A 13,070-nucleotide genomic window follows, 5' to 3' on the forward strand; every position below is an offset into this window, starting at 1 on the left:
TGCCAATAATTCACATTTTTAAATGTTTTTATTTCAACGTATAACAAATATAAAAGGTCTTGGCTGTTCAGTTGGGCAACGAAGAACGTAACTGAATAAACTTGATACAATTTCAAGGACATGATACAGTACACCCAAAACTGAAAACGAAGTATACCCAGCGTACAGTCTATCCATCCAGATAGTTTCACTGAGATTGTTTATGAGTATTGAAGATGAGTGACGAAACACGGTCTAATAAACAGTTACATTATCAATGACGGGTCATGTAACTGCTCTGACTAACTTAGCTGCAAACATCAACTTGCATGACGTTATGCTCAAAGTGGCTCGTACCTGACCGGCTAGTCTGAATTTAAAAGTAGATTTTCGCTGGATTATCAAAATAATTACGGGTTGTGCGCAATCCTACCGGGTCCTGACAACCTAAACACGCACAATCTTGGAGAAAAATGAAAATCTCCATTGACCTCCATTCGTTTTGCAAGCGTCTGTCAACAAGTACCATCTGCGGACGTTTCAGCCCTCTCGCTCCGCCTCTTCCTCTCTGGACCAGAGACCAGAGAGACGTGGTGCTCTGAATTGGGCTGCTTTATGGGAAATGCAGTTTCAAAACTGTGTGATAGGAAAGGACACCATTACATTGACTTGTGTTAAACTACGACATCCACACACCAGTGCCCGAAGTATAGTTGACGTGTGCTTTAACATTCAGTAGATGACGAACTTACCACACCGGCAAATGTATCGCAATCATCTCATGATTCGAAGGCGTACGGTTGTAAAGGATGGCGGGCGAAATGTCAATTCTTGGTAAGATAACATTTACCACCCTTTTTTAAAAAATCTATAACGATAACAGCGTAATACATAAACTAACTAGCTAGTTAAGGAATGTTTAAAGTTAGCTTTCACACTTACCCAATAGCACACAGTCTGCTAACCCTGATAACTAACGTTATGTTATTCGACGTAGCTAGCTAGCTAGCTAGCTATTACCTTGACTAGCATTAACGTTAGCTATTGTTAGTTAACTATTGCTGGTCATAGAATACTTTAGCAAGCCCCTACTCGATACGGCATGGTCAGCTCGCTAAGCTACGTACCGTTATCCATTTTACTAGCTATCAAATCGTGTTGTGAAGCTTGTCAGCTAAGGTAGCTAGCCACAGATAAAATTGATGTTTACGCGGAAGGCATGTGATGTGTCAGCAGTAAAATGATGATTTAACCGTAACGTTAGTGGTATATCCGTAGTATTTTTTCTGCCCACTTTGATTTTGAGTTATCCTGAATATCCTGAAGCTATTGTATTTGACCAGGTTCAGTTATGAGTTCAGGTCAGCTCTTTCGCAGTGTGAGGGCACGTCAGAAACGTGATTGTCTGATTACATTTTTCATAGACCATTGTCTAACTACTAATCCTCGTGTAACGTTAAATAATGTATCATTAATAGGTTCTGCGGTCTTGGCCCTCCTCTTGGCGGGTTACCTGGGACAACAGTACCTTCCGCCTCCCAAGCCCACCGTCGTCGGTTTGGACCTGGGGACCACGTTTTGCTCGGTGGGGGTGTTCCACCCCGGTGTGGGAGACGTCGAGGTGATAGGTGACGAGAAGGGTCGGAAAAGCATTCCGAGTGTGGTGTCCTTCACGTCCACTGAAGTCCACGCTGGCTATGATGCCCTGGAGCTCGCGGACAGTAACCCCCATAACACGATTTACGATGCCAAGCGGTTCATCGGGAAAATATTTGATAAACCGGAGGACATGGAGCGAGAGAGTGCCCGATATCCATTCAAGGTAGCTACGATGCGTCCTGGATGGTTGGTTGGTTGGTTGGTTGTTGAGCTGCAAATGAGCAAATCATATATCATACCCTTAAACAGATAATTGCCCTTTACCTGTATTGATTTATTTATATCCATTGGCAACCGAATGATTAAATTATCTGACGAATGTATACCGGGTTAACGGGTTTGGCTACATCATTCTTCGCAGTTTAATTTTGATATTGCAATGTTTTTCTTTTTTTGTAAAAGGATGCTTAGTGTTTATGCCAAAACCCAGTTATGTGAAAGCTTTGGGACCTAATGCCAAATAATTATGAGGTCACTGACCAGGAAGGTGTATTATTTCTGTGACTTTTACCTTCAAACTCACGAGTCGATCAGTACTGATTATGTATTTTGATATGTAGGCTATATGTAAGAACTTTTAGCAGAAGACTACGTTTTTTTCAGATAGGTGAGCCTGTTTAACTCTTCGCCTAGGTTCTTCACCTGAATTTTGTTTGTTTATGTGAAAAAGTACAATATGAAATGTCACCTTGATAAACATGAGGAATGAAAGTTCCTTGATGAGAGTGGAGTTGATTAAAGTGTGAGTGCATGGGGTAACAACACTCTTAAATGCTTGAACACAAGATGGTAGAAAATTCTTTGGGCTTGTAATTTTGATTGACAGGAGGCTTAATGCAGGAGCTAAATGGTCAGGTAGTGCACATGGTGAATGATAATTTGGCAGGTAGTGCTCATGTTGAATGATGATTGGGCAGGTAGTGCTCATGTTGAATGACGATTGGACGGGTAGTGCTCATGTTGAATGATGATTGGGCAGGTAGTGCTCATGTTGAATGACGATTGGACGGGTAGTGCTCATGTTGAATGATGATTGGACAGGTAGTGCTCATGTTGAATGATAATTTGGCAGGTAGTGCTCATGTTGAATGATGATTGGGCGGGTAGTGCTCATGTTGAATGATGATTGGACAGGTAGTGCTCATGTTGAATGATGATTGGGCAGGTAGTGCTCATGTTGAATGATGATTGGGCGGGTAGTGCTCATGTTGAATGCTGATTGGGCGGGTAGTGCTCATGTTAAATGATGATTGGGCGGGTAGTGCTCATGTTGAATGATGATTGGACAGGTAGTGCTCATGTTGAATGATAATTTGGCAGGTAGTGCTCATGTTGAATGATGATTGGGCGGGTAGTGCTCATGTTGAATGATGATTGGGCGGGTAGTGCTCATGTTGAATGATGATTGGGCGGGTAGTGCTCATGTTGAATGATGATTGGGCGGGTAGTGCTCATGTTAAATGATGATTGGACAGGTAGTGCTCATGTTGAATGACGTTTGGGCAGTGCAGTGGTGAACAGCAAAGAAGTGGGTTCATATTCATGAAGCCAAGACCATTTTATTCATGTTTGATGTATTACTTGCACTTATATCCACAAAATATGTATAATTGAAGAATTAACTTGCACTCATCGACTCAATTTGTATCTGATACATTTTTTTCTAATTTAAAGTACATTGTTGTGCACCTGTGGACTGGAAGTGAATATGATCTTTTAGACATTATCAGATTTCAATGATTAAAATCAGTCAGAATTGTTACATGGTCTCCATGGAGTGTATGAAGTGACTAAATCAGGCTCATTGGTGGTGTTCCAGGTGGTCTACAGCAACGGGAGCGTGGAGTTCCTGGTGTCGACGAACCACTCCTTCAGCGTGAGCCCGGAGTTCATCGGCTCGCGGCTCCTGCTGAAGATGAGGAAGATGGCGGAGAGGCGTCTGGGCGTGGCCGTGCAGAAGGCAGTGATCTCCGTGCCTGCTGAGTTTGACGAGCGGCAGAGGAACTACACCATCAGGGCCGCTAACCTGGCTGGTGAGTGAGTCAGAGGAACTACACCATCAGGGCCGCTAACCTGGCTGGTGAGTGAGTCACAGAGGAACTACACCATCAGGGCCGCTAACCTGGCTGGTGAGTGAGTCACAGAGGAACTACACCGTCAGGGCCGCTAACCTGGCTGGTGAGTGAGTCACAGAGGAACTACACCGTCAGGGCCGCTAACCTGGCTGGTGAGTGAGTCACAGAGGAACTACACCGTCAGGGCCGCTAACCTGGCTGGTGAGTGAGTCACAGAGGAACTACACCATCAGGGCCGCTAACCTGGCTGGTGTTCAATGTTAAACATTCGTAAGGATGCAAAAATAAAAAACCTTTTCAGAGGGCTCGTATGGTAATTTTAAGCTCCTGACTACTGGTGTTTACGGACTTTGTTCGTGATGCCTGCCCTGATCTCTTACCTACCTTACCTCCAGGTTTGGACATCTTGCGTGTGATTAATGAGCCCACTGCTGCCGCGATGGCTTATGGGCTGCACAAAGCGGACGTGTCCAATGTGCTGGTGGTGGACCTGGGAGGGGGCACCTTGGACGTGTCGTTGCTGAACAAGCAGGGGGCCATGTTCTTCACCAGGGCCATGGCAGGTAACGTCCCCATCTCCATTTAAAAACTGAGCGTTTCAAACACTGCATGTCCCCATATTCAGACCAAGCACAAAACTTGAGGGTGTGTGTACCTGCAGTCTGTGTGGTGTTCTGGGACATTTGCGGAGTTTCCATTGCACAAGGCCCTGTAGTTGTAATTGGAGGCAGAGCGGAACCACCAACACTTTTGTCTTGGGTTTCCCTAGGGAACAATAAACTGGGGGGACAGGACTTCAGCCAGAGGCTGCTGCAGTACGTGATGGAGAGGGTCCGGCAGCGCTTCGGGGTCCCGCCCACCCGTAAGGAGGACCTGCACCACCTGCGGCAGGCCGTGGAGGCAGCCAAGCTCAACCTCACCCTGTGGCCCCGCGTCCTCCTGGAGGTGCCCCTGCACCTGGAGTCCGGGGGCCCCGGGGGCCGGGCCCCGCAGGCCGTGCTGCTGCAGGAGCCCGTCACCAGGGAGCTGTTCGAGGAGCTCAACGCCGACCTCTTCCAGAAGATCCTGGCGCCGGTGCGCAGGGTCCTGGCGGAGGGCCAGCTGCAGACGGAGGAGGTGGACGAGGTGGTGCTGGTGGGCGGCTCCACCCGCATCCCCCGCATCCGCCACCTCATCGCCCGCTTCTTCGGGAAGGAGCCCAACACCGCCGTGGACCCCGACCTGGCCGTGGTGACGGGCGTGGCCCTCCAGGCGGGCATCATGGGAGGGGCGTGGCCTCTGCAGGTCAGCGCCCTCGAAATCCCCAACAGGCACCTGCGCAAGACCAACTTCCACTGACGGGAGGGCCGGGGACACAGGCAGGGCCCGGGGACACTGGAGCGCTTTTCCCTCCGTTTCTTTTAGTAGCGTCCATCTTGTTAGGGGGACTCTGCTCATGTGCCACCGCTGTGTCTGAAGGCAGCTTCATCGCGGAGAGGTGCAGGGCAGGATGGGACAGCGGGTCCTCCGGGGATCCTCTCCTCCCGCAGTGAGAGGGGATCCAGATGTATGTTGGGTGTCAGACCTGACGTGAGGCCGGTACGCTTACTGGAGGTATGTACATTTAGTAAGTTTGCGCACCCGCAGAAGTTTGCACACCCACAGATTCATATTTTTATAAGAAACTCAAAAGTTGGGAGGACACATAAAACAAAAATTTAATGAATTAAATTTCCTGAAGTGGAGCAGGCAGGTATTGCACATAAAAATAGGCCCTGCCTTACGTCCTGTATTTAAATGTCCATTCCAGGCGTCTGAATCGGCACACAGTCTCTGTTCGGTGAGAAACCGATAAGAGGTGAAGGACCATGAGTTTAAAACGTGAACAGCTGCTTCGGTAAATGACCTGACTCTTGAACACAGGTCAAAATGACCTGCGTCATAGCGAGGCTCACAACACGAAAATAATGAAACAAAAAGCATGTTTTCCACAGAACTGCGCTTAAACAAATCCGCTATTTATTTATTTATTTATTTTTAGGTCAGTGTGTCCGTATGTTTGTTAGTTTGTTGCCTTTTGTTTTTGATATGAAGACGGCTGGTGCCTTCGGAGAAAGCAGCTGGACTGGAATCCTGCACTCTAATAACAGGGCTTCATACGACACACCGGGTACTGCGACCGAGGGCTGAAGCCAACGCACTCGACAAGCGCCAAAGGCTAAATAACTGATTTAAAAAGGCAGTCGTATGCAGTTAAATACAACTAGGCCAGCCAAGATTTAGAAGCCCCCCCTCATACACACTGTCACCCTTTCTGACTGATACGCACACACACCAAGTGCACACATTTTGTGCCACTCGTTATTCCTTCGTTTTTTCCGTCATTGTAAGTGAAGGTAAATGAAGTCTGACTCTAGCAGGCTTCGTCACATACAGGTGAGTGGCCTTCCTGCCGTTGGGACCACTCCAATACAAGGACACGTGTATAAAAGTCCAGGGGGGCACATCTCAGAGTAGGATTACGGAGTAAAACCCGGAACACTTCCATGGACTGAAGTAAAAATGGCTGTTCCAGGTTTTGTTAGGTGAGCCTAATCCAGCTAACTCGGTAATCCTGCTTTGTAATGGGCCAGGGACACTGCATCTTTCATTCCTACTGAAAATAAAAACTGTAGACCAAAGTGTTACAAGTATCGTGCCATTACTATGTATTCATTTTGAAATTTATATGGAATTAAAGGGAAAGATAAGATAACTGCATAAAATAAAGTCAAAGGTGTTTTGCTATAAAATATTGAAATACAGAAACAAAGATGCTTTCAAACTGGTTAAAATGTAGATTTAAAAGTAATTGGGTGGAACAAGTAAGCTTTTGAAGGGATTTAAATTTTCTGTACTCCCTTAACATAGCTACGCCATGCATTCCATAAAGGTGAATATTTTATTTCTGTCACTGTACACAACATTTCTGATGTAACGTGCCTACTACTTACAGGTCTTGGTGTTCTATTTTTAAAAATGAGAAGGTAAAGGTGCCTGTCCAGTTCAAATAAAAAAATGCATATTGTCTTATTTTGCCGTGTTTCCAGTTTTGTTTTACACCTGAAAGCACTCCCTCTCTGCTCCCTCTCTGGAGCTTGACGACTTGTACTTTCTTCACTATTCAAATGGCCTGATATGATGTCATTTCCCCTCTGCATGTGGAATATCTTGGTTTCTAATGCATCATTCACACACTATTCCTTCACTTGGTGAATCAATTTCAATACATACTTGGAAAGCTGCCAAATATAGTTAGAAACAGGCCCCGGCCCCCTGTGCGGTTCGTTCAGTACTCGATAACGCGGAACACCAGCGCCCCCTGGTGCGTGTGGCCCGCAGCACATTCATACTGAACCGTGTTCACACTATAAATGCCTTCACATACATGAATGGATGCCATACACAATTTCAAAATGCGAAAAGAATTTATTGCACACCGGAATAACACCCACCCTCTCCCCCCCCACCCCAAAAAGTGCAATTTTATAAAGATATCAAGGCAGGCTTCTAGTTTCTTAAACTGACCAGCTTTAACTCCCCCAATCAATAAGGGAAATGTACTGAATCCATTCCTAAACATCAATCACTTCAAACAAGTGTGTAACACCCCCCCCCCCCCCCAAATCCCCCCCACAAACCCACTCCAGTAATATAATTTGTCATAATACAGAGCATAATTCATTATTAAACTGACATAAAATACAGAATTAAAACCTGTGTTCCGTGAGTTGTTAATATAGATGGGGTCTGTAATCAGAACCATGTCCCTGCATCATTCTGAGAAAATGTCCAGACAATGATTTCCTTGAAGTTTCATAAGCGGAATAAAAATAAATGAGAATTTGTCATGAGCATACAGTAATAGGTTAATTAGTTCTGAAGGAGATGAATTTACTTTCTGGGAGGTCAAGGATTGGATATGAATATAAAAAGTTACACAAAATTTCAACAATAAAAAAAGAACACAGAAAACAGTCAAAATTAAGACAGAACTCTATTCATAAAGATGTTTCCAGAACATCAACTGTAAAATAACACGACAGAGGTTTTACAAAAAATATGAAGATCATGAATGCATATTTAACCTCAGAGAAAATGTGATCAATTCATAAGACAATGTATCACAGTAATTCAACAATACCAATATAAATACTTGGGTATATGGTCAACATTGGAATTCCTTATTTGCTGTGAAGACTATGTTAATTTATGATTAATTTATGGATTGGCAAATTACAGTCCTGTGTCACAATTAACACATACAATGTCCACGTCATGAGCTAGTTTAACTTCAGTGGGCTGGTAGATAAACAGGATATTGTGAGACAGGGATACTGTGGGCTAGTTAAGGTTATGTTCCACTGAAAATGCATCTTTGGTCTTCCTGATCCTGTCAGAGGTACATACTTCAATTATCATGAGGTATGGACTTGAAAAGATAAATTCTAAAATATGTAAATGAGCTCATTTGCATATGTTATTCAAGACGATTGAAATTACAAATTTGAACATTTTTGTAGCAGTCTATAATCTGAACCAAGTAAGATATCGTTATAATTATTATTAATTATATATAAAAGATTCTAAATAAGACTCGTTTAAGATTAAACCTGCCATTTTTTTTTTTATCACCAGTACCCAATAGTCATTTTTCTAAAATGTCCGATTTTTCATGAAGAAAAATTATGAAATTTCAGGATCTAATGATGAGATTTGTGATGCTGTTCCCATAAAGCTTATAATAAGACAATAATTCGTTCAACACACTCTCCTGGATATGATGTAAAGGTTAGCAAAGTTCCATGATAATATGATGACTATCCAATGATAGTCCTAAATATCGTCCAAAATCAGGTTTTGAGAAAATTGACTCCAAAGATAGAAATGGTAAATAATTATACCAATTTCACCACACACGGCATAATCATTCAAAAGGTGTTATTACCCTGAAAGTTGAATAGTTGAGGGATTTGCAGCAGTATATAGAAAAAGTAGTATACAGAAAATTTGATTTTCTCAGTGGAACAAAACCTTGAACCACAAGGTTAATGATTACATAATTTAATTCAGTGCAAATGTTCAGAAATGTCCATTTAGGTTCCTTCCTGTTGAATGACATGAGAAAATCCCTTTCGTACCTGAAACTTCTTTAATTAGGGTCATCTGAGGCACGCAAAAACCTTAATGAAACCTTAATGCACAGTTGTGGTTCCTTTGCAGATGTATGTGCAGCACTGCATTAGATTAGGTTAATACTCTCCTTAAAACTAATTTCACAGTTCATACAGCCACCGTCACAAAAAAAAAAGGAAAAATATTGAATGCATATTTTCTCATTTGCAGGATATTTGCGCCAATATGAAAATTTGCTATATAGTATTCTATTATTTTTTGATACTATGAGAAATGTTTGAAGAAGCATTTACAACAACATTATTTCTTATTTAATACAGTATGAAAAAACTCTTTCAAAATAACAAGCAAAAATATTTGGGGTGAATCTAGAACTCAAATATACATCCTTTTCTGTAAAAGGCATATATTTGATATCAGCTGATAACATAAAAATAAAAAATACAAGATCACATTTCACATTATGGGTTTTTTTTTTTTTTTTTACATGACTGACACACCACATCAAGTCTTATTAAAAAATAAATCTGAGAGTGGAAAAGGTTTAAAGGAATACTTAACCAGCAAGTGACTATTTACCACAGTGTAACTGCATATGACCAAAACCACACTAAAGCAGCAACACAAGTTCACTCTAAGAGTATATGTAGCACTCCAAACAGAAGAGCACGATGTGGTAGAAACACTAACTATGATGGCTACACACAGTGTGACACGGCACAACAGATAACACACACACTCACGCACTGTTCCTCTACAGTTAACAGCTTCACACCAGGCTAGTTCAGTGGAATCATGGTGAATTAGCATTTATACTCAACATCACTACAGTGCAGTCCGTAAGTATTGGGACAATGACACAAAGTTTTTTTTCCATTTTGGTTCTGTACTTGTTTTGGCTCTGTACAAATGAATGACTTTCACCTTTCAGGGAATGACTGTCACCTTTCATATTGGGTGAACCTTTCATACATAGCCTTGCAACTTTAAGGGACCGAAGGTAACTGGAGAATTGGCTGCTCGGCTGTTTCTTGGCCAGCTGTGTGTCATCGCATCATTAGTTTACACACAAGAAAGCAAAGGTCTAGAGTTGATTCTAGGCATGATATTTGCATGTGGAATCTGTTGCTGTTATCACTCAACAAATAATGCCAGTAAATGCCAGTAAAGCAGGCCATCATGAGGCTGTGAAATCAGAATAAATTGGTCACAGCCGAATTCAACTGCTTGGTTAAAGCTCAACTCACTGTATGGTGCTTCATCCCACAGGACTGGCATGAGTCAATCACCTGATCTAAATCCAGCACGCATTTCACTAGCTGAAGACCAGACTGAAGGGAAATAGGCCCTGAAACAAGCAGGAGCTGAAGAGGGCTGCAGCCCAGGCCTGGCAGAGCATCACCAGGGGAGACATCCAGTGTGTGGAGATGTCTGAGTCACACGCCTCAGGCAGTCATTGCAACCACAAACTAAATATGACTACTTCTCTGTCCAATTACTTTTGGTCACCTAAAATGGGGGAATTGTGTAGAAAAAGGGCTGTCATTTTTTTTACATTGATCCCCCATTTATGTAAATATGCTCAATTTAAAGCCGACAGTTTGCACTTTAACCTCACATTCATTGTTTCATTTCCAAACCAGTGTGCTGGAGTACAAGAGCCAAAACAAAAACAGTTGTCTAAATACGTAGACTGCACTGTACAGAAAATATGCAAGAATGAAAGCACACTGGAAAATAATAATCATTTCAATAACTGTAACGTACACTTCTCTGAGGAATGGCAGAGGCTATCACCTTAAGGTCCACTGTCACATCTGTGTTGGCTACAGTATATTAAACATGGTAGACTCCCAGCGAGGCAGAATCCCTGAACGCATTTCACATAACCACGATCCAGACTGTCATACCCATACTCATTCCTGAATAAGACTAAATATGTAAACTAAATCATGAACATGAAGTATTAGTATAATAGTCATGCGTTGAAGGCCCAGGAGGCACAGTTGGGGAGGCAAATCCAAGGGCATTTGAAAACATTGAAAATATCACGGGAGCAGACCACTGAAAGAATCAGCAAGAATGTGCTTGTAGACCGGCAAGCGCACTGCAGTCCTACCATGCAAAAGCAGTATTTTTACATTTCCAGTATACACACAACAATAGGGGTGTGCAGGTGATTCCAGAACAACCAATCATAAGCTTTGATGAAGGGACAGAGCTCCATTTCCCAGAGTCCTACATGCATCCAGTGAACACAATAGTTCTGCATGATATCCGTGACGTTCTCCGGGCCAGGGTGTGGGCAGGCCTGGTCACTGGCCGATGCCTTGGTTAGTGTAGTAGTCGTAGGGGCCAGGGTGTGGGCAGTCCGGGTCACTGGCCGATGCCTTGGTTAGTGTAGTAGTCGTATCCATTTTCCTCGTATCCGGACAGCTCGTCTGCACCCCCCATGCCATTACTCACCTCTGCCAGAAGGGGGCGCAGTGGGGCAGAAGAAAAATCTGAATCACCCAAACCCTTATTGCCACATCACAAGCAAGTTCATTCTCAGCGATAAAATAAAACAGATTAAAATTGGGACTGAAGATTTACACAGAGAAGCACAGAAAGCAGCCCCTCTCGTGCCTTTCCCCCGGTCTGAGTGGCTTTTCCACTAGTCTTACTGTATGCTTTCTGTTTCAGCGGCCTCTGAGAGTAATGTTCTCATCAAATTTGCAACTCAAAGGTCAAGAACAAAGTGCCACAGCAGTTATATTGAATGTACCCTCTCTTCCCAGGAATGGAAGCACATTATTACTATTATTATAGGTGTCTTAAGAATAACACCTATCAAAGCCCTGGAGACTATATGTTTGTCTTGTAGCAGAACGGCACTCACCTCTGGTGACCGCCCCCATGCTACGGAGAGGCACAGCCAGAGACAGCCGCAGGCTGCAGGGGGAGGCGGGGGGGGGGGCAGCAGGCAGTTAGGAGCTGGGGAGGGCGGGGGGAGTATTGGAATGAAATGGAGGGACCCTGGTGCAGATGGAGGTGCAGGTGGGCGGGTGGAGGGGGGTTGCGGACTCTGCTACTGGCGGTTCCCTTCAGGGCAGTCAGACATTCAGAGCACGCGGTCAGCCACACAGCACCACACAGCACCACACAGCACCATGCAGCACCATGCAGCACCACACAGGACCACGCAGCACCATGCAGCACCATGCAGCACCATGCAGCACCACACAGCACCACATAGCACCACACAGCACCATGCAGCACCATGCAGCACCATGCAGCACCACGCAGCACCACGCAGCACCACGCAGCACCACGCAGCACCATGCAGCACCATGCAGCACCACACAGCACCACACAGCACCACACAGCACCACGCAGCACCATGCAGCACCACGCAGCACCACACAGCACCACACAGCACCACGCAGCACCATGCAGCACCACGCAGCACCACGCAGCACCACACAGCACCATGCAGCACCATGCAGCACCATGCAGCACCACGCAGCACCACGCAGCACCACGCAGCACCACGCAGCACCACACAGCACCACACAGGACCACGCAGCACCATGCAGCACCATGCAGCAGCATGCAGCACCATGCAGCAGCATGCACATGAATGACAGCCCCCTCCCGCCGTGGTTACCTGAGAAGATGAGTTTCTCCTTCATGATGTTCACGTCCCGGCTGGACCTCCGGACCGCTGCGCTCAGCATGATCTGCTCCGGGTTGTACCTCTGCATCCCACTGAGCCTCCACCTGCAACGCCACGAGGGGGAGGTCAGGCCTGCGTGTGTACCGCACGGTCACGCTGCCCCACCATCACGCCCTGCACCTACACCCTGCACCTACACCCTGCGCCCTATACCTTGCACCTACACCCTGCGCCCTACACCCTGCGCCCTATACCCTGCGCCCTACACCCTGCGCCCTACACCCTATACCCTGCACCTACACCCTGCATCTACACCCTGCGCCCTACACCCTGCACCCTGCACCTACACCCTGCGCCCTATACCCTGCACCTACACCCTGCTCCCTTCAGCCTACACCCTGCGCCTACACCTACACCTACACCCTACACCCTGCACCCTGCACCTACACCCTGCACCTACACCCTACACCTACACCCTGCGCCCTATACCCTGTACCTACACCCTACACCCTGCACCTACAACCTGCACCTACGCCCTGCACCCT

General features: G+C 45.2%; 2 protein-coding genes across 4 annotated transcripts in view; one reads left to right on the forward strand and one right to left on the reverse strand.

The window, feature by feature from the left end:
* The first annotated feature begins 690 nt into the window (after window positions 1-690).
* hspa13 (heat shock protein 70 family, member 13) lies at window positions 691-6,764 on the forward strand. The gene is made up of 5 exons (XM_061216781.1): window positions 691-813; window positions 1,458-1,801; window positions 3,458-3,671; window positions 4,109-4,276; window positions 4,483-6,764. The coding sequence occupies exons 1-5, from the start codon at window positions 789-791 to the stop codon at window positions 5,049-5,051; spliced, it is 1,320 nt and encodes a 439-aa protein (XP_061072765.1). The 5' UTR covers window positions 691-788; the 3' UTR covers window positions 5,052-6,764.
* Window positions 6,765-7,389: 625 nt separating this feature from the next.
* gdpd5b (glycerophosphodiester phosphodiesterase domain containing 5b) overlaps window positions 7,390-13,070 on the reverse strand; it is an 85,078-nt gene continuing 79,397 nt past the window's right edge. For 2 of the 3 annotated variants that reach the window (XM_061216779.1, XM_061216778.1), the window contains 2 exons: window positions 12,517-12,629; window positions 7,390-11,335 (listed from right to left, as the gene is read on the reverse strand). In XM_061216779.1, the coding sequence (XP_061072763.1) occupies window positions 11,244-11,335; window positions 12,517-12,629 (205 nt within the window). In that variant the 3' untranslated portion in view covers window positions 7,390-11,243. Of the gene's footprint in view, window positions 11,336-11,854; window positions 11,952-12,516; window positions 12,630-13,070 lie in introns of those variants that run through there. The other variant, XM_061216780.1, reaches the window with a different exon arrangement.

Source organism: Conger conger, chromosome 13 (assembly GCF_963514075.1).
Source record: "Conger conger chromosome 13, fConCon1.1, whole genome shotgun sequence".
In the NCBI taxonomy this organism is placed as follows: Eukaryota; Metazoa; Chordata; class Actinopteri; order Anguilliformes; family Congridae; genus Conger; species Conger conger.